General features: G+C 48.1%; 4 protein-coding genes and 2 non-coding genes across 6 annotated transcripts; 2 read left to right on the top strand and 4 right to left on the bottom strand.

The window, feature by feature from the left end:
- Window positions 1-1,347: 1,347 nt before the first annotated feature.
- Window positions 1,348-1,421, bottom strand: EI90DRAFT_t359. Its single transcript has one exon. It is a non-coding gene; the product is annotated as a tRNA-Ala (tRNA).
- Window positions 1,422-1,785: 364 nt separating this feature from the next.
- On the bottom strand, window positions 1,786-1,859 carry EI90DRAFT_t358. Its single transcript has one exon. It is a non-coding gene; the product is annotated as a tRNA-Ala (tRNA).
- Window positions 1,860-4,623: 2,764 nt separating this feature from the next.
- On the bottom strand, window positions 4,624-5,061 carry EI90DRAFT_2889266 (uncharacterized protein; the record flags this gene model as incomplete). Its single annotated transcript, XM_039053981.1, has 1 exon — window positions 4,624-5,061. A coding segment is annotated over one exon (438 nt), but the record flags the coding sequence as incomplete, so codon positions are not given.
- A 409-nt stretch (window positions 5,062-5,470) lies between these two features.
- EI90DRAFT_2959150 (uncharacterized protein) lies at window positions 5,471-5,986 on the top strand (the record flags this gene model as incomplete). Its single annotated transcript, XM_039055454.1, has 2 exons — window positions 5,471-5,623; window positions 5,696-5,986. The coding sequence occupies 2 exons, from the start codon at window positions 5,471-5,473 to the stop codon at window positions 5,984-5,986; spliced, it is 444 nt and encodes a 147-aa protein (XP_038907441.1).
- A 12,948-nt stretch (window positions 5,987-18,934) lies between these two features.
- Window positions 18,935-19,537, top strand: EI90DRAFT_3140879 (uncharacterized protein; the record flags this gene model as incomplete). Its single annotated transcript, XM_039064971.1, has 1 exon — window positions 18,935-19,537. One exon carries the CDS (start codon window positions 18,935-18,937, stop codon window positions 19,535-19,537), a length of 603 nt encoding a protein of 200 aa, XP_038907442.1.
- Window positions 19,538-20,354: 817 nt separating this feature from the next.
- EI90DRAFT_3025305 (uncharacterized protein) lies at window positions 20,355-21,447 on the bottom strand (the record flags this gene model as incomplete). Its single annotated transcript, XM_039057921.1, has 3 exons — window positions 20,355-20,503; window positions 20,759-20,886; window positions 20,939-21,447. The coding sequence occupies 3 exons, from the start codon at window positions 21,445-21,447 to the stop codon at window positions 20,355-20,357; spliced, it is 786 nt and encodes a 261-aa protein (XP_038907443.1).
- Window positions 21,448-21,771: the final 324 nt, after the last annotated feature.

Consider the following 21,771-nt stretch of genomic DNA (forward strand, 5'->3'; position numbering starts at 1 on the left):
ACCAGATGGTCACAAGTCTCTCCCACGGTCAGCGTAAGTCGGACTTTTCATCGGGGAATCCCCAGACTCCTTCCCAGTCGCTCACATGATTTCTCCGAGGTTTAGCCACAACTTACGTTGGCCTCCGAAATCTGTCGAGCGACTGGTACAACTTGCAACACGTGATGTTCCCACGCTAAGTTGTAATGAGTTGTACATAGGTTACGGAATATAATTTTTAGTATTTACACATGCGGTCATTGCACCCAACCCAACCCGTGGAGACTAAGGGAGCACATCCAAGGTTGTGAAGTCAATATCCGGGGGTGCGCGAAGTTTAACAGTTTATATATTACTTAGTTACCAGCCACTTGTTTGTGCCCGGTGGCATAAGTGGTATGGCGTTAGCTGAGGCCATGTAGTCTTTTTAAGTGGCACATGTTCAATTCTCACTTAGGCAAACTTTTTTTGGGCCCTCCCATGGAATAATTGTTTGAAATGGTTGTTTTCTGTATACTAAGGAATGGAGGGTATGAAAAAAAAAAGTTTCCTAAGTGAGAATTGAACATGTGCCACTTAAAAAGACTGCACAGCCTCAGCTAACGCCATACCACTTATGCCACCGGGCACAAACAAGTAGCTGGTAACTAAGTAATATATAAACCGTTAAACTTCGCGCACCCCCGGATATTGACTTCACAACCTTGGATGTGCTCCCTTAGTCTCCACGGGTTGGGTTGGGTGCAATGACCGCATGTGTAAATACTAAAAATTATATTCCGTAACCTATGTACAACTCATTACAACTTAGCGTGGGAACATCACGTGTTGCAAGTTGTACCAGTCGCTCGACAGATTTCGGAGGCCAACGTAAGTTGCGGCTAAACCTCGGAGAAATCATGTGAGCGACTGGGAAGGAGTCTGATACATACATCGCATTAATTTGTTTTAAGTATTCATCAAACGGCAAACATACGAGCATGGACATCCCTCATGCATTCGATCCTGTCACCTGATGACATAAACCATGGCCACCATCTTTGCGCGGAGTCTACCCTCAAGATCCCCCCAAGTTCCATTTTCCATTCCTCCCAAAGTATCTATTTACAACCTAGGGTGTAAGTTTACAGGGGAAAAGGGTACGAGATATTTTCAATTTGATGCGAGATTCAATGTGGGACTCCTTTACTGGGTCCAGGGTGAGCGGAACTTAGTGCTAGAAATCTTAACATGAGAAGACCTAGATGGGAGCTCAGAGATGGTGGCAGAATGGAATGTTTGTGGTGACACGTCAAACGCTTGTAGCTAAATCCGTTAGTCCGTTATTGTTGGAATTTGCACGTGGTCTTTTTAGGGAAACCTAAAAGTTGGACATACTGGGAATCGAACTCCAGTCTTCTGGATCGCGAACTCAGTGTGCACAGCCATTACACTATACGCCCTGATAGGCTGAGGTGGCTATTTCAACACACCCCCTTCACATTGGATCGACCATGTGATCCACATGTGACCCAAACCACCGGGGTTCCAACAACCCGTGAGCCGTCACCCCCTGAATTTATATTCAGGCCGGACTTACTGCTAATCTCCTACATGTCCATGTCATGTGGTCTGAAGCAGCCGGATTTGGGTCCTTAGTGCTCTGAGCTACACCCCCTGAAACTTTGTCAGGCCGGCTAATTTAATGCTTGACTTCACGTGCCCAGCTCACGTGGCAGCAACCGGATTTGGGTGTGCTCGGTGTATTCCGCAGAATGTCCACCATGTTGGAATTTGCACGTGGTCTTTTTAGGGAAACCTAAAAGTTGGACATACTGGGAATCGAACTCCAGTCTTCTGGATCGCGAACTCAGTGTGCACAGCCATTACACTATACGCCCTGATAGGCTGAGGTGGCTATTTCAACAGTTATAACTCCGTTAGTTCAGACCTGACGGACTGAGACACCCAGTCCGACCCCGATCTGACCCGGAGTCCCCGTGACCACGAGTCTGACTTGGTCTTGTGCAACACTGCGTCTGTGTGTGTTGTGTTGACTGTGTAGGGCTCTAGTTCGATTTGTTCCTGCTGTGGTCTTTTGTTTTTTTTTGTTTATTGCGTTGGGTGTTTGGGTGTTGGGTTCGGGGGTTGGGTGTCAGGTTCGGGTTCGGGTCAAGGGTTGGGTGTTGGGTCAGGGTTGGGATTGGGATTGGCGGTTGTGTATCGTGGGTATATGTGTCTATTTAAAAATGCCGCACAGGGGGTTTGGGTTGGGGTGAATAATTACAAATGCCTCGCAAGCTCAGCCAATTACACTTGTACTTCGAACATTTTGCTCCTGTATATACCTCTAGCTAGAACTGAAATGAATTTTCATTTTCTATGTCTGTTTTTTGTTTGGGCACATGACCTCCGGCGACCTCTGACGTCACAAAGCATGGGGTGGATTTAGGTTTAGTCCTCTGAGATGAGCGCAAAAAATCACGTGTTTGATGAATTTACACAAATATGAAAATGATGATATTTTGTTTGAATCCACCAATTACAATGAAGGAAATGAATAGGATGCAAGCGTGAAGACACATGGGCAGGGGCCCGGGCGCCTTCATAACTGTGGGGCATTTAACGGAAGGGAACAGAAAGTTGTATGCAGTAAGAAAAAAATAGTGGATGAAGGGGGGCAAGGGAATTGAGGCCAGTTTAACTATACATATATATGGTTTGGTCAAGGCCACTAGTGATGGCAGTTTGGCTTAGCGGCTGGTGCTGGATTCTCTTCAATCCTGTGTCTGGATGGGTCTTGGTTTGAGTCCTGTATGGTGTTTCTTTTTTTTCTCCCTTAGAAAACTTTTAAAATGAAAAACTTCAATTCCAAGGGGTGATCAATGTCATGCAAAATGTACATTGGGCAGCTTTTGACTTCGTGATCAACCCCGGATCCGTGGCTGAAATTAACACTTTATATATTACTTTTAGGACCGGATCCATGTGAGGTCTACTTAGTCTAGTGGATTATAACGCTGTTTATGACCCTGTCTCCCCCCTGCTTGTGCAGGTTCGATTCATTCTTGGTGGATTTTTTTTTGCCACAGTTATTGCATGAGGATGACTTCAATGTATATATAACACCGATAAGCAATGCTACACTCACTGCACTAAACAAACCCTATTCTGAGCATGTTCTACAATACACAAGCGCTGTAATGGTAATTAATAATTTTAGTTTGGTAATTGGGTTGGGTTGGGGAATAACAGGGAGGGGACGATGAGACCGCACGCAATGAATATTTATTACATAATAATGTCACATGTAGGCAATGGTCGTTGGCTGGTTTCTAAATCAATTCCCATCATTTTTTGTTCAGCCATGATCACGTGTATATTTCCTTTTGCGCTCATCTCAGAGGGGTTTGTAGGTTTTCTATTGGATGCCCCGGCTGACGCTTATGTAAGCGTTCATGCTTTCATCTCGCGCGTTTTGCCGGATAAACACATAAACTCGGATATCCCCTTGATCAGGACCTTTTGTTGTTTCTTGCTTGTTTTTCGTTATTTCGAAGATCCCTACCCTTGGCACTTGTGGGATCTGGGGTGATTGTGGAGGAACAAGGGCATTGAGGCTAGTGCTCTTTTCTGGAGGTGTCACCAACTTGCAAGGGGTGTCAGATCGGCGAATGCCGAACACATGGTATGGGAGGGAGGGTGTCATCAAGGTGTGACAAACTTATTTTTGGCGGAAATTTTAGATTAGGTTATGGAGTGTATGTACAATGTAAATTGTTAGTTGGGTAATATCAAAAAGGGTGAATCAATATTTGCGTGGATGTTTGGGGGCTCTACCAAAATCGTGGAATCCACAATTCCACCCTGGGGGAATATTCCCTTGACAAGCTCGATGAAACTAACGAAAATAATGAGTATTTGTTGTCAAAGTCGAAGTATTCAAGTTGACTGACCCAAACTGTCTCACATCCCGGCTTCAGACAGCTGTCAGAGTCCGCGCGTCAGTTCGCGCGTAAGAATCTCCCCGGGAAACTAGTCGTTGTAAAAGCTGGGGGGCCAACCCAGCTGGCGATAAGGCCTTATATACATGAGTTCCGCAACTCATAAGAGCGCGGCTACACTGGGAACACATGGTAGCCGATAGAGAAGCGACATGAAATAGGAGAATAGATCATGCGGATAAGGGGGCGATAACGGGTGAGGGATGACGCGATAGCGGAAATAGCGCATTGAATACAGCCTGCGTTCTAACTACGGCAAATCACACGCAGATATCGACTTACGGGTACTCAACCTATCCGGATAGAGGTCCGGGCCGGCCGGATAACCATCCGTGCCCTGACAACAGCGTACAACATTAGACCCATTAGTAATTTCATCTGCTGTAACTTCCACATCACAGCACCGGTGGAGAGCAGTCACCAGCCACTGTACCGAGCGCATAGGACGCCCACTTTGATGCGCAGCAGGTAGGCTGGTTTGGATAGACTCATTGGCAGATAACAGCGGGCCCGGGCTTGGATGGGGGACTAAGGGATCAAGAGGCAAGGGATTGGTTTCATCATGGGCTTGTTGTAGACTATCTTCAATATTGGAATTCATCTGAGAGCTCACTGCACTTGGCCCTTCTAGATCGGTAGTCCGGAGAGCAAGTTGGGTGCTGTGAGCTTCGGATATCACAAAATGCGGCTTATGCCGCTTCCGACGCCTCACTTCCATGCAGTTTGCTGTATGACGATTGTCCCAGAGCAACTTGAGTCCTTCTATTTCAAAATTAGTGATTGCAAGCTCTGTAAGAGGGAGCGCAGGGGAATGCTTAGCACGATAGTGAGCATCCAGATTGTATCTCCAAACTGCACTTGATCCTTTTGGACAGTAGGAACATTTAACTGGGACATTACCACATGGGTTGGCTTGGAATGGGGTGCTCGCAGGCCCATATGAGAATTTGGCAAGCCTAGCACAAGTTGACTTGGCGAAGTCGACACCGATTGTTCCCTTTTGCACCTGGAGAACAAACCGACACATTGGGCTGGGCTTGAGACAGAGACCGCAAGGCTCACTAGAATGGTTGATGGTTTCCCTGTTTAGATAGCTAGCAAAGCAAAGAAGAGCACGAAACAAACAGTTTGCATATTCGATATTTGGTCATCGGCACTCCCCGGCACTATGGCTACTGCCGATTGAATTAAGCATGCCGCACAGCATCTACACCGAGGTCAATGGGACATGGTGAACGAGGTCAAGATGACACAAGCAATATATGTTTGTTGGCGGAGAGATGATTCTTCCCTGGAACAAAACCTGCAGTTTCCTGACCCATGCCAAAGTCGGTGAAGCTGCCCGCCATGTCTTTGAGGTGCGAGATGCATCTCGAAGCTCTTCGGGATCTCGTCCTTCATCTCTTGTGCTGGATGGCGCTATTGAGGAGTGCGAAGAATTGCACCGAGCCACGAAGCATGGAAGACAGTCAGTGTCGAAAACTGATACCTTCCGTTCGAAGGGTCTGATGGCTACTGTCTGCCGCCATGATATCCCCCTCTTTCTTTGTGATGTGGACACCCCGGGCGAGCAGCAGCACTTTTCTGTTGCCATGCTCATCGCACTCAGCCGCCAGCTGCCCTCAAACGCCACCATTGGATTAATGTATGATGTTGGGTGCGTTCTTGATTGATCAATTGCTAAGGTATAACTTTACACTACCTGCAATACAACAGCTGATGTTTGAATAAAGTATAATCTTATCCCCAACATAGCTCCTAGATTGAGTATCGCCGTTTCGGTCTTTCATGCGTATGTACATCAGTTCTGTTGCCAAATCGCATTCCACCCATGGAAACGAAGTGGATTTGGCAAGTCAAATGGGGAGGGAAACGAGCGACTGTGGTCCTCGATCGTAGACACGATAGCGCCTGAACGTATGATGAGCGTGAGTCCGACAGTGCCTAACGCTGTTTGCACGTCAGTGAGACCTGATAAATGTCGTTGCATAACTATAGCCAGCAAAGCGGATAACAACTATTGACAGCAAAATCAAGCTGATTGCCTCCCAGGGCCGAGATCGTCTGGCTTCATTGGCAAGGTCCAAAATGGGTGCCATCCATCAACAGGAAGCCCTTACGACTGATCTCCTTGAAACACTAAAGGAGAATAGGGGATTTACACCTCAATTCCTTCAATCCCAGTGGGAGGCACAAAAGACTCTGCAACTATCCGCTCGAGCCTGTATGCCGCTTTCCAACCTCATGTTTGGTATTAACCAATGTTTCTGTACTCTAGACAATGACCAAGCTGGAATGAAAAAGTTTGCCAAATTGTTGGAAGCTGAACGGTCGGCTCAGGTGCATTCGGATGCCTTGGATGCCGTAAAGAAGGAGCTGGACCGTATCTCTCTGGTGCAAACGATGTCTCACAGGCCTATGGATCTGAAGGAGCATTATCAAGCTGCTCTGCATGTACGATCATTGCACGATGAATCCCAGGCATGCTTGCACGAACTGACAGCCCAAATTGGTTTATCCGATTTGAAACTTCCGCAAAACCCATCTGACAAAGAAAAAGAATACATCGAGAAGTATATTCTGGCTCGGTTCCGCAAGCCTTCTATTCTTATCTGCCTAGCTAAGTATCAGGATGAGATGAACCCTATTCGCAGCTCACAATGGCATGGAGGATGACTAGTTACAAAAGTCGGTACGTGCTCCATGCACGAGGTGAATGATGTTGTGGTTGAAGCTTGTCTGATACTTTAGGATACACAAAAATGGTCTCGGTGCTCAGTAGTGCAAACGGGCGTGCCTGGATCATTTCTATGCAAGTCTGCCAATATAACGAGCTTGTCGACTACCTTGAGTGTTCCCAGAGACCACCCTGGCTCCCAGATTCTCTAAGCCACACAAAAATGAATGTCAAGGAGTTGCTTCAGATGGATCCCAGTGATGAACGATGGGCAAAGATGTGGGAGACCTTATGGAACTCCAACTGGTCCTTGGACGAAAAACTGCCTGCCTTTGTCATTGATCAGGAAGTTCGCCATGGCATAGTAGCAGTGCTATTGCTCGCTCGCATAAAGGAAGAAAAGCTCAGGCTCGCTCGAGAGGAACTCAATGCATGCACTTGGATTGTCGAATCGTTCGACTTGTTGGTCCAGATCATAGACAGTATTCATTGTATGTCATGCGAATTCCACTAATATTTGTGTGATAATCTGTCCTCTTCGATCCTAGCACTATTCAAGTATCAATTACGGCTGCGCCTCAAGTCATTGCTCAAATGCTGCGACTCGATCATAAATGGATCAACTCCCAACGTCAATCTCCGGTGTGCACCAATACGTCATCTACTCGAAAACCTAGAACGACCAGACCCCGCCACTGTGCCAAGTTACATAGACTATACCTCCTTCCGCCTTCCCCTCCCTTATTCCTCCACCTTGCCTTCAGGAAACAACAGCATAGATCCTGACAATGATGTTGAGGTCAGGAACGAGCTGAGTGTACTTGATGGACTTATTAGAATGAGCCCGGAGTCAGATTTAGGTGGTGCTGAGGACATCGAGCCCCCTATCGACAGTGCTGGTGGCTCAGATGACCTCGATGTGCCTGGAGATATCTCAGATGATGAGTCTGAGGCACCACTGGATGAGCCCACTGAGAGTGCTGAAGGAGAGAACGAAGGAAGGTCAGTTGGGAGGTTCAAACAAGACCACCACCAAGCTGTTCCCTGGTTTTTTAGTTAGGATGGGGAAGTGTACTAGTATTATTTGTTGTAAATATAGTACCAATCCGAGTGTTTTGGCTAATTCTATTTTTATGGGTTAGTCTAAAGTTTCTGGGAATTGACTTACAGATAAACCGAGCCCTGCAGAGCTGTTCTTTTATTGAAATTTCTTAATTTGTCTAGGTGTAATTCTGTGTAGCGTTGTTTAATTTGGAATTTAACTTGAATTAAATCTTCTACTTGGTGAAGTTTCAAAGATTCTACTCAGTTAATGGATTTAGATTGTGTCTGGAGTGTCCCTTGAGTTTGTTTTATTTTTGTCTTATTTTATTGCTTGTTTTAACAGTAGCAAAATAACTGTTTTGTGTTTACACTTTGAAATCTGGAGTGTTAACCAGCTCTCCTGTTGAAATATCTACTTAATATTTCTCTCCTTAATTGCTGCCTTTTACTACAGTGGCAATATTAACTGTATATCACTTTTTCGCACTGGAGTGACAACCAGAAATGCTTGAGAAAAATAATACTCTATTTTCTTACTTCTCTGAGGGGGTGTCAGGGCACACCCGCCTGACCCGGGCCCACCCGGGCCCACCCAGCCACACCACACCCGCTCCCCGCTGTCTATCCCCTCCCCCCTCCTTCCTCCCTCTCCTCCCCTTTCTTTTCCCTCTTCTTTCCCCTTTCTTTATTTCATTCTTCTCATCTTCCTCTTCCTGTTTATTTCTTTCTATCTACATGGACCACCTTCCTTTGTATCGATGTACCATTGACCCGTCCGGCCCACACACCCCGGATGGCTTCCCGCTGTGCCCAGCACGTGCGCATGCAGCGGACGCTCTCGGGATCCCCCACAGGGACACCTGGATGCCTGCGGCTGCCTCCGAGGATGACGTGGCACCTGTCATGTGACTCAAGCCGCATGTACATAAATGTACCTGAAGTGGGAACCGAAGAAGTAACCTTCTTCTCACATTCTCCACTTCAGGTAAGTAGTATAGTTTTCCCCTTTAATAATAATAACACATTCTCCACTTCAGTCTGAGTGGCCAGGGACCACTGTCCCGGATCGGGCCCGCCAGTATGCACGCCCGCTCCACACCCCGCAACGGCCTCAGTGCTGGATACTACCCCCGGGCCCTCTCGACCCTGGACGCGTCCCTGACAGGGGGGCAAAAAGTCGCAGAAAGGGTCTCCCTTTTATACTCCTTGGGTTGCCTTCCTTTTTCACGCTCTACCTCGTATTTACAGGATTTATTTACAGTGTATTTTTCTCAAACTGAATAAAAAATGAAATTTTCATGCTATAGTTCTACTGCACTCAGCTGCACTGAACTGCGGCTCTACTGCGGTCAGACTGCGCCTAGAATCCTTATTGTCCTTCCTCGCCTAAGCTATTTTAATGGTTAATTAGAACTTGACTGCACTGCATTTGTCACAGTTTCCTATTTCAAATTCCTCATATTTACCATTAAATTCGCTATGACTCGGTGATTCTGAATTCAAACTTCGCATTACTATGTGTACGGCTGCGCTGAGACCTTCAGCTGATTTATTCCATTTTTATTCAGTGACATTTAGTTAAAATGAGACTTGAAATGGTAAATGAGTGAATTATTCAGGTTTAAAACCAAAAGAAAAAGTTACTAGTAGTCAAGAATTACTCAAACAAATTGTCAGGGCACACCCGCCTGACCCGGGCCCACCCGGGCCCACCCGGCCACACCACACCCGCTCCCCGCTGTCTATCCCCCTCCCCCCTCCTTCCTCCCTCTCCTCCCCCTCTTTTCCCTTTTCTTTCCCCTCTCTTTATTTCATTCTTCTCATGTTCCTCTTCCTGTTTATTTCTTTCTATCTACACGGACCACCTTCCCTTGTATCGATGTACTATTGACCCGTCCGGCCCACACACCCCGGACGGCCTCCCGCTGTGCCCAGCACGCGCGCATGTAGCGGACGCTCTCGGGATCCCCCACGGGGACACCCGGATGCCTGCGGCTGCCTCCGAGGATGACGTGGCACCTGTCATGTGACTCAAGCCGCATGTACATAAATGTACCTGAAGTGGGAACCGAAGAAGTAACCTTCTTCTCACATTCTCCACTTCAGGTAAGTAGTATAGTTTTCCTCTTTAATAATAATAACACATTCTCCACTTCAGTCTGAGTGGCCAGGGACCACTGTCCCGGATCGGGCCCGCCAGTACGCACGCCCGCTCCACACCCCGCGACGGCCTCAGTGCCGGGCATTACCCCCGGGCCCTCTCGACCCCGGACGCGTCCCTGACACAAATGTATTATAGCTCTCCACTTCATTAGAATATCGTTCCCTAAAATTCCCACCATGGTCCGTCGTAGTTTAGTGGTTTTTCATCTTCCTTGATTCCCCTTTGTATTATCACATCCTAATCCTCCATATGTGTTGTTCGTTGTTATAGTAGGTCGTCCTCGAAGATATCATATTTTTATGTATTTTATTTAGGGCTCTGGACCTCTTGAAGCTGTTTTCGCACGCGTTTTCAGGTTTCTAACTTCATGTCCTTGTATCTCATTCATTTCTGGATGGTTTCTCATGTTCTTGGTATCATAAATTTTCATTTATTCCCACCTTTCCAATGGTACTAAAGTTGTGTTCTATTTCCTGGTATTTGTCGAGTTAGCAAAAGTTCGGGCATGCATTCGGTAATCACGTTATCAGGGACGGCTCGAGGGAGGCAGAGGTAGCAGCGTAGCGCTCGGCGCTAGCGGCCCGGACGGCGGCGGGGCGGTAAGACTGTATAGTGGGCAGCCCTCACTCGGGCTTACGTCCCTGTGTGGCTTCTTAGGCTGAAGCGGGAAATGTATTGTTATTAGGGTGGGAAGCTAGACTAAACTAGGGTACTTGCCTGAAGCAGGAAATGAGAAGAAGGTTACTTCTTCGGTCCTGCTTCGGCTTAGTTTATATACATGTGTGAACGGGTCATGTGGAAGTGCCACGTCACCTTCAGACAAAGCCGGGTTACCACAGGTGGCTCCGCGGTCGATCCCGAGTGTTGGAGGGGGAGTACAAGTAGGAGTGCGCGGCGCATCCAGCGTGGCGGTGCCCCTATGGGGTGCTCAGCGTTGGGCACGTCTGTGCTACAAGTGTAGGAAAGAAAGAGAGAGGTCGTCTGTATAAAGATAGAAAAAAGAGAAGAGGGAAAGAAGAGAGAATGAGAGGATGAGACGGAAGGAAAGGAGGTGGCGGCGGCGGCGTGCCCTGACACACGTGCATCGTTCCCATAGTCATTCGTATGCGGGTGCTGTTTCTGTTTAATTGTTTGGGATTTATGATATGTGTGGGTGTTTATATCTTTCATATGGGCTTCTGTGATTTATCTCAGATTTTTCCCTCATGATCTAAGGTTGTTTTGCACTTTCCGTGCTTTGTTTTGACCGGGCTCTTCCTTATTTGGATGGAAATTGGTCTTTGCGATCTGCTGAAGTGCGGATCTCGGTTCCAACGGCCAGTTCCCTTTGCATTGCCACCCTCACGTGTCATTAAACATGATGCGGATTTCTATATTCCCATCATGGTATAACTTCACAACGACTGGACCATTTGGGCTGAAAATTTGCATAACTATATTTCCCTATTTTTCATAATTTCCGTGTAAATTTCGTTGTATGTTGTAATTATGGATCCTACGCAAACATCATCTTTTCCCTGAGCTCGGACTTTGGATGTCTGTCAGAGACTGGGATATTGTTGGAGTCGGACAAACTGTCAGAAGGCGGATTGGGTTCTGTCTGAGTTGGGGTCAGAGATTGTGGCAGAGGTCTGTTGGAGCGTGCACGCGGATATGCGGGCGGAAATATGTGGCGCATCCGGAAGTGCTGTTCAAGGTTAGCAGAGTGGGATCGCGGCCTCAGCGACTCAGGTGGAGCGCTGTGCCCTGAGCTTGATGTTTGGGGGAGATCCCGTATTTACAAACTGACACTTACAGCAGACTTCAAACAAGACTTGCGGGCGGAGCGGACCTGTAGGAGGAGCGCGGACTCCGCAAGCACGGACTCAGAGGGGGGAAGCCCCCTTTGCAGAAGGAGAGACTCAGACCAGACAGGGGGGGTACTCTAGTTGATTTCAGACTGAGGTCCCCGAAAGTATTTACAAAGTATAAGTAGGTAAGGGAAATCAAAAGAGGGACCGGTCGGTCCGGTGCGGAAATAAGCGGGGACTTGTCAAACTAAACCAAGGACAAGAACCTGGGAAATGGGAAGCAAGGAATGAATAAGGTCAAAGCGGATCAAGTACCAATATTGACAGATTAAATGAATGAATAGGAAAGTGCAATGGCACACAGATCAAATGCCAATATTGGGGTGAACATAATAGGCACTCGGCAAGGAATGAATGTTATGTTGCCAAGTGACAAAAATGGCCAGAGGACAAAAGCGGAGGTCAGCGCGCGGCGCTGATACAAGTCCGCAAATAAGCGGGGTCGGTGCGGTGCCGACACAAGTCCACGAACAGAGGTTGATCTGCCAGCACTGTCACACAAGGACAGCATGAAGGCCAACAGAGGTACAGAGGGGAGTGGGAGTGTTGACCTGACCAGAGGTGTCAAGGGCAACCAGAAGTGGCCAGAGGGTGCAGAGATGGCCAGAGGGTGCAGAGATGGCCAGAGGGTGCAGAGATGGCCAGAGGGTGCAGAGTGGGCAGAGGGTGCGGAATGCACGGAAGCGGGGCATGGCTGTGACCACATAGCGGGAAGCAGTGAGTGAGGTCCAGATGGAGACAAGGCAGGCATAGGAACTGGAGGGACTGAATGCCGGGAGCGCCAAGGGCTCGGGAACTGGAGGTAAGGTCAGGATGCCGGCAGGGTCTAGGTTCTGATTGTTGGCCAAGTCTCACGCAATAAGGCAGGGGGCCAGACATCGGGTTGGGGGCTGGTTAGGATGGGTTTCGGGTCGGCAGATTCGCCTATCGGCATTGGTTCACTGCTGATGGAGCCCCGGGATTTGTCGGTTGTGACAATGTCGCTATTCCCGTTATTGGATATCTCATTAATGCATGATCCTTTTATTATGAAAATTTGGGTGGATTAAGATTAGATCCCTTCCTTTCTAATGGGCCATCAAGCTCGTCTCGGTCGTTACTGGTTAGTCTTCGTGCTTGCTTTTTAAATGTTGTCCTCGTTTTGCAGGAGTTTTAGTCATATCTCCGTCGTTTATGGGTAGTTTTCCCTGTAATTACTTTCATTGGGTCCGTTTGGGGGACATCTTCATTTCTTATTATAAACACGACTTTGAATTTTGCATTAGTTCCTGAGGAATCCTTGTTCCGTGGTACTTCCATCCTTGGCTACGTGTGCAGTTGTGGGAAAGTAGTTTCCATGGAGGTTCTCTGATTGTTTCTATAGTCAAATCTTGGTCGATTGTCCTAATTCTTTCTTTAATATTTGGTATAAATTTCCCCGAGAATTCCGTCTTGTTGATGCTAAGCTTGAAGTATTTTTGCTAATTTTCTTTCTTTCAATTTATCGTGTATAGTCATAATAATTCATAAAAATTCGTAAAGATTCATTAAAATTCAGGTCCTTCTATTTTCTCATATCTACTTGTCGTATGGGGTTTTGTGATTTATCTGGCATATTTCCATAATGGGTTTCCATAGTGTGACCGTTATTTCTCCTACAGCGCTGAAACAGATGGTGGGCTCCATGCCAAACCAGTTTCCCCCAAGGGGCTTTGGTCAGCAGGTCTGGACAATTCCAACGATGAGCAGAGCATTGAGGAAAAGTTCTGGAACAAGAACCCTCGTCCTCAATCCCTTCCTCTGATTACAACGATCATCGATGCCATTCGTTCACCCGGCCAATCTGTTCAAGAACAAATGCCAAAAAAGATTTGGAAGGAAATTATGGAGCTGCATTTGCCTCAAGAAACTGAAAGAGTAAGAATTCCCCTATGCTTGATGCTGCTGATGTCCTGTTAGATAGCGAACGACGGCCAAATGAGGTATTATAAACATATCTCAATCTTCTGTGATGCATTGCCAACAGTCAATCGCCTGCGGCGGATACATGGGACAATAATCGATACCTATATCGAGATGTTGAAAGATCTTACCGACGAAAACCTGCGGGATGTGCTCAGGACCACTCGACCCCATGTGATCATGTTTCCTACCCAGTGTGAAGGAATGAGACATCATTTGGCAGTTCGCCTATTAGACGTATGCCGGAGCGCCCTAGTCAACGCTGTTACTGACCAAGTCCTTAGCGAGAAACGAAAAATGTGCGAACCGATCTTTTTGAAGTAACCTCCTGGATGATCCCATGCTACTCACGGAAGCAGTCTCACTGGCTCCTTGGCATTGTGAACTTCGAAAAACGAGAGCTCCGCTATCTGGATAGCATACCTCTCCCTGAAACCTTCGACATAAGTCATCATGGCCCACAGTGGGTTTTCGCAGTGCGTCATCTATCGTAGTCCACACTGCAGTGTTGGAAATCCCCTTTCCTCAGATACTTGGGCAACTGGTTGATGCCATCTGGTCGTTTGTTCACCCTACCCGTGTATTCGATTGGTCTAATTGGGGATCCAGAGTAGTCACCATAGGTGTCCCATCCTTCAACATTCTGAGCATGATATAATGAAAAACCCTAGAAAGAAACTCACCAGTGGAATGGACATGACTGTGGCGTTTGGACTATGGCTGACATTCAGGCCGTGCATATCGGGCTCGATGCCGCTCCCAATGGTACAAACGTCGATCACTTTCGAAACAGGGTGAGGCACCAGATCCTTTCCCTTCCTGTTTCAAATCCACGCTGGCAGCCCACGTGGAAAACCTTGGACACAAGTCTCCTTCGTGAACTGCGGTCGCAAGCTGCTATGGTGGCCTCAAGATTTCCTGTTGATTATGCCCAACTTGGGATTGACCATACTGACGCACCGTTAGTGATGGACGGTGAACAAGATCAGATAGATTTGTCCGACTAGTCGAGATCCTGTATGCTTGGTTCTGAATTCAAGTTTACCAACAAGATATTTAACATAGCAATCTGGTGGATCGCCCCTTCCTTTATCTCGACATTAAGGAGCTTTCCATCAGTGTCGGAGTATAAGCCACTCTTCGCCACTCCTTTGTCCCCAACTTGTCCGTAGTCCTTCCCCATGCCCGAGATGCCTCTTGTCTTATTCGCCTCACTCGAACAATGTACTCCCACTTGTCAGGGCACACCCGCCTGACCCGGCTCCACCCGGCCCAACCTGACCCGGTACCCCGCCGGTCCACCCCTCCTTACCTCCTCCCCCTTTCCCTTCTTCCCCCTCATCCTCCCTTCCTCAGTTTCTCCTTATCTTACTTCTCCTTTATTCTCTCTTTATTCTACACGGACGACTTTCTCTGTATCAATGTACAACTGACCCATCTGCAGCACGCCCACCATGTACCCGGCCCGGGCACCTCGGGCGACTTCCCGCTGTGCCCAGCACGCGTGCCTGCACTGGATACCCTCGGGATCTCCCACGGAGACACCCGGGTGGTTACGGCTGTGTGCGAGGGTGACGTGGCACCCGTCATGTGATCCAAGCCGCATGTATATAAACGAACCTGAAGTGGGAACCGAAGAAGTAGCCTTCTTCTCAACTTTCCACTTCAGTCTAAGTGGCCAGGGACCGCTGTCCCACATCAGGCCTGTCAGTACGCACGCCCGATCCACCCCCCGCCAGGCTCTCGGTCCCGGACGTTATACCCGGACCCCCTCGACCCCGGACGAGTCCCTGACACCACTGCGAGGAATGGAAGATCACTCGCCAAGGTCACAAAATAATGCATTTGTGTCCTGGGTCATGTCTGACACCCATTGAGAAAGCCTACCAGCCCGATAAATTCATTAGAAATAATATATTTATGGCAATCCAGTGTTAAGACAAAAGAAAGAAAGGTATCATGGACGAAACCCAGTGTCATAAATGCATAACTCGCCACATGTGTTGGCAGTCCATGTCGATACGCTTGCAGGAGATCGACCCTTGCGGGCCTCTGAGCAGCCTGGTCATGGTTCATGAGAAACAAGCTGGGTCAACCTGCCTGCGCAGTCACTAGGCATGTTTTCATTAAAACTGACCCAACTCCCTCATCAATGTAAAGTGTTCCCTCGCTTGTGAATCCTGCCACTAGCACTCTACCTTCCCCGATGCACCAAACAAGCTGGGAACCCCTGTGTAGCATGTTTGACAGGTTGCGAAGGCGACACTGGACCACCAGGTGTCTTGGTGGACATTATACCGAGGTCAGTACGAAGTGCCATGTTGGACAAATTAGTCAACAGCGTCGCCGGAACGGAACGAGCACTCGAGAGAGTTGTGTGTCTTGTCAGACTCGAGGCATCAGAGAACGTGGGAGGAGTCCACTTTCTGGACACGTCAGGGCTTTGAGTCATGATTGGAGTTGGTACAGACAATGTAGAAGGGCTATCTGGTCCGATGCCGATGGCTAGGTTGTGCGAAGCTACGAATGTTGAGGCGAAGGCCACCAAATTCCGCACGATGAGAGAATTGGGATCATTCTAACGACGTGAGACCAACACTGTCAGTAATCCTAGAACTGAATGGCCGAGACTGCTGCAGTGGTGCCAGGTCAAGTATAGCTGACCCAACTCCCTCATCAATGTAAGTGTTCCCTCGCTTGTGAATCCTGCCACTAGCACTCTACCTTCCCCCTGGCACCAAACATGCGTGACTTGGCTACCACCCACGCTGGGGATGGCACCTCAACAGCTGCTGATCTTCGTGACAGCTGTCACACATCATCCAAAACGCCACTCGATTTCTTGCTCACCCCTTCACACTACCACTACCAAGCGGGTGATACAGGAACTACTACTCGGTAAAAACCCTTGCCCCCTCCTTCAATTCTTTCTGCTGCAAACTCATCTGAATACTACAAATTAGTTCGAACCTGCGAATCGTTCGAAACCCCCCCACCCCCCCCAATTCCAAATGTCGAGACCCCTTCGCCTCAAAACAATGCCAGGACCTGAGTTTACTCGAGTGCAGGTCCATTTGCCACCCCGGAATAGATCGTACAAGCGGGTGTGGGCAAAATATCACGTCAACTTTATCGCTCAAAACCAAAACCATGTATCGGATCTCTTCATGTACTGTGATGGGTCGCAGTACCGGAACAATGGAGTCACGAAGACAGGGTATGGGGTGGTTGGCTACTCCAACCAAAATGTAGTGTTTGAGGAGAGGGGGAGGGTCGGCAATGTCGATACATTCGAAGGGGAGATGATGGCCCTTCAAGTAGCAGCAGCAGAAATAGAAAAGACAATCAAGGCTATCAGCATGGCACCCCAGCCAACCCGCATTTTCATATACTCCGACGATGTTACATCGATCGAACGAATCATCGAGCCCACGCCGAAAATAGGATGCCAGTACTCGAAAGAATTCCGGAAAGAGATGGGCAAGTTGCTGCAAAACCGGCCGCATATTGATATTGTGATAAGTTGGTGCCCATCCCACCAGGGCATTCAAGGAAACGACCAAGCAGATAGCCTAGCTAAGGCTGGCGCCCTTGGATATTAATGTCTTCGCTGTTGAATGCACACATGTATCATAATTTTCTTTTTTCTCGTGCATTGCACATGGATAATTATGTATCATAGTTCTCCTGTTCATTCCCATTGTGCAGCACATATGTTTTCCAGCCTTACATTATACCCAAACTGACCCCCCTCATTTCAACGAGGTGTTCACTCACTGCACCAATATTAGTCATCCATTCAGCCACATTGTCATCATTCACATGTGTAAAATATGTATAACAGTGTTCCCTAATGAGTACAAAGATTCACCCACTCCATGAAAGAGATTTCGCATCACTGAGTCTTGTTGGCACTCATCGAAGCTTCAGCTCGAAGCTTCTGAAGCTCGTCCTCCAACTCCTTGCATCTCGATTCCAGGTTTGTATACTCGTTTAAATCGACACCACAGTGTTGGCACCTTGGGTCCTCCCCAATAGGGGGCCAACGTTCCATAGCTGAGAGTGGGTCGAACTCATTGTGTGTTCGTACCATGCCTAAATGCATAAGTGAAGCTTGTTTGATTGCCCTTGGAAACACTTGATTAGTACCTTGTCATCCAATCATATAAGGCATCTTACTGCTTCACCTTGTGGGATCTGGCCGAATGAGTGGCAGATTGGGTTCCTGTAGTTAGGGAGTCTGATACAGGGTCGATCTCTCTTATTTAATGACATGTTAGCTCAATATCTTACATATTAGAGCGATGTATAATCATCTCCTACACTCTGAGCTTTTCCCGACGATTGCGCTGTTGCTGCGTATTAGCCACCTGGCACTCATCGGCTGTGGCATACAAACGAGGACGTCCATGACCTCGTTTCTCCTTAGCATTGGTGATTCCCACCTATGATAGACCAACTCAGTATTAAAAAGCTATTGGGATGGCAAAGTCGCACCTGAGGAATATCCATGACAGCTTGATCTGAACTTCGTCAGAGTTAATCCCATGCCAATTGAGGTCACGAGCCTATTCTCGTTTCGACAACCTTTGACGTTGTCTGGTCTCTTCACTGCATCCCAACAATCCGAGGGTAACTGCTGGTCATTGTAATGTAAGTACTATTCTGTTCGCCTTTCATACACAATCTAAATCCTTTGCCTTCTCTAATAATTTGTGGTCTCGACCTCATTGGACAGCGTGGCAGCCACCAATCCTTGTAACTGTTAAGTACTTTCCCTGTTCACCTTGCGTACATGTGTCATTCGAAACTCGTTCTGATCTTTTGTTTGCTTGCAGCCTTGTCACAACGTCACCGTGACACCTGCTTAATCGACCAACCTGTCTCAGGCTCCAGTGGGTACGAATCTCATTCCCTTGTACACACCTCGTTCACGTTGCAACGAGACACAGGAATCACAATCGGGTTCGTGCTGGCATTGTTCCGTTCAGGAGCCTTCGGTGTTTCTAGAAGGTGGAGAGTCTTAGTGGCTCGCTGCCATCACGGAGATATCGATTGATCCTAGACAGTCTGGTCACCCAGGCCATTGGACCTCTTCCACGATAGGGGTGTGATCGGTCCTTCTACTTCACTCTCCGCATTGTAGCCTTTTCCCCTGCTTGATTGGCTTCCCAGATATTGGTCAAGCCCCATCCCAGGTCGCATGACGCTTTCTACACGGTCGATCTTGTTGCTGCCACCTTATCCCTTTCTCCGTGAGGCCGGAAACCTCCAGTTGGAGGTCATTCACTTGACTATGAGCTCTGAAGCCATGGAGGCCTCGCCTATTCCCATTCCCAATGCTAATCGACTTTGCCAGGGCTGGAAAATAAATCCTCATGGGGCGCGACGGTATTTGTGGTGCTTCGTTCATCCCATGCCCCCGCCTACACCATCACCCGAGCCCATTTCTTTCCCATATCCTGATCGCAAGGAAGGCTGGACTGTAGGAAAGACTTTCGGTGAGGTCTTCCTCAAGAGGCTAGACCTGTTGAAGTGGACCAAATCCATGAAGAGGGCAATAACGGATAATAACAAGAGCATTGCAGAATGCATCTGCATGCAGCACTGGGAGCATGTCAAAAACCCGGATTGTAGGGGTAAATGCGTGAGTCCGAATGCAGGCGGGGCTCAACTAGAGGGGGAATCCAAGAGCTCCGGTGGTGGACCGAAGCTTCTCCAGGAAGCCCGGTTCTGCTGGATGGTACAAGAGGCTCTAAGAAGGACACGGCCTCAGCGACTCGGAGTGTTACAAAAATGGGGCCGGAGGCGCCCATTTTCGTCCGTTCAAGGCGCAGGGAAAAGGAAAGAGGAGGGAGAGGGTCCATTAGAGGTTACAATGGTTTCACAGTTGGTGTAACATGTGGTTTAACAAATAGTTCACAAGTGGCGATTTTGGTGGTTAATTGATTGGTTAAACTATATTACTATATAAATCACATGATACAGAACCCATAAGAGTCTAAAATGGGAAATTCCCATTTCCATAACACGGAGGGAGCGCTGTGCCTCCGTTACGTCTCAGTTAGTCCTTGTATTTCTTATGTCTGAGGTATCTTGTAGAACGGAACAGGATTCACTCAGAGGGACTTTGGGTGGCATTTTAGTCGAGATTAGAACTGAGGAACTACAGGTTCTAATCTACGGGTATTTATAAAGGAGAATGGGAAGGACTTAGTCAAAGTCCGAAATGACAAATGGGACAACACCGAAAGGTCCCGAGCGATATCTTAAACGGGGAACCAAGGTGTCGGGCCAAGGAGGGTGGAGTTGGAGGCCGGAAAATGAATGGTAGGAAGAAGGTAGTCATGCTAAGAATGGAAGGTGACTAATAAGTGATAACGTGAGGGAGATCACCGAAGGATGTGGGTAGCTCCAAAAGCGTGAGGAAATTTGTATCCGGTGCGACTACTGGACTTATCCAGAGCTCCAAATTCTTATGACGTAAACCAGCGTGACTGGACAAATGACATAAAATGGACAAGCCTGGTATCAAACCCAGGACTTCTAGTGTGCATCCATACACTACTCGCCTGTTATGCCAGGGGGGGGTACCCCTTCCCTGATGGTTTGGGAGATCACTTGATCCCTTCCTCCAACAAAGCAGAGTTGTGTATCCGAAGGATGTTAGGTGACTCAAATAAATGAAATAGGTGGAGGAATGGTTTAAGGGCATGTCACGGGATGTCGGAGGTCCGTCGGGATATCGGAGCGAATCTGGGGTCTCCGAATGTTCCGACTTGGGACCAAGCTTCCGGGATGGGAGTGGCCAAGGTTCGGTGTGCCGCAACCAGACCGGAGCTGAGACAGTCAGGAGGGAAGGTGACTTGGGGAGTGGGGAGGCATGGTGTAGGGGATGGTGAAGTTGTTAGGAAGGTGTGGTGTGGTGGGAGTGCACAGGGTCGGGATTCCGGGATATGACAGAGCAGCATCTCATCGGAACTACATCATCAGGACCGATTGGTATAGCCGATGAGGTGGCCTCTGCATTTTCCAATGCCCGTTATCACGACCGTTTCAAACCCACTGGACCAACATATCCCCCTGGGGCGGTTCGGTTCTTTTCCCTGTGTACTCTTACCGAGGATGGAGATATCCTGCTGAGACTCGCTGGACATCCATTCTGCCCGCTGGAGGATGATGATGGGGTCTCTTCTGAACCAGAAGAGTTCTTTAGTGAGAACGACTGGGCGGAAGAAGAGGAGCCTTCTACGTCACCCTCAGAAAGGTATGATTCCTCAGTTCCATCAACACCACATACCTCTCGCCTCTACTCTCGTTCTGGTCGAGGGTTTCGTCGACGAACTTGATCTCCCCTTCGACGAAGCCCTTATCCCCGTCAATGCTCAGGCACACCAAGGAGGGGACCTCCAGGGCTGCGGTGGGATTTACGCTGTCCTTTCGAGGTGTGAGAGGATCAGGAACGTCCAGTTCATCGAGCCCAACGGTGTGCATGTTGGGTGCCTCCCAGGTTGCCTTTAACCCGGGAAGTCTCACATCATTCCTCTCGTCCCACAAACCGCCCAGGACAGCGGACCGCCGGATATGATCACTGTACGGCTGTAGAGTGTTCCTATGCGCCAGAACACCGTCGCCCTCCTTTGCCTCCGGCCATGGAGGGTGTCCAGGAAGCCCAAAACCTGTTAGCCCATGCCTCAGTCCCCACTTCCCAATCTCGACAGGAACTCCATCCACTCCCCCCATCATCCTCCTATGAGTCGTCATCAAGATCGAAAGCACTTCCATGTGTGCCCAGACAGCATCACCCATCCCTCGCTGTAGGAGAAATAATATTCAAAGAATAAAACAATGATCTATCAGAATACTCAACAAAAAGGTGACAAGTTCAGACGTTTAACAGATCTCATGATCTTTATGAGACTGGACAGACATTAGAAGATCATTATAAATTATCTACACCCATGTAGCATGAGATTTAATCTACTACAAGCATGCCTAGAACCTGGCATAGGTGTAATATTCAAAGAATATATCCCTACAACAAGAAAATAGCACATAGACGGCAGAATAAGAAGGAACATTGGGAAAGAAATGTGAATATCTCGGGAACCAGTAAACTTTTGACTGTAATCT

This window comes from Cantharellus anzutake (genome assembly GCF_015039405.1).
Source record: "Cantharellus anzutake strain C23 chromosome Unknown EI90scaffold_349, whole genome shotgun sequence".
Lineage (NCBI taxonomy): Eukaryota > Fungi > Basidiomycota > Agaricomycetes > Cantharellales > Hydnaceae > Cantharellus > Cantharellus anzutake.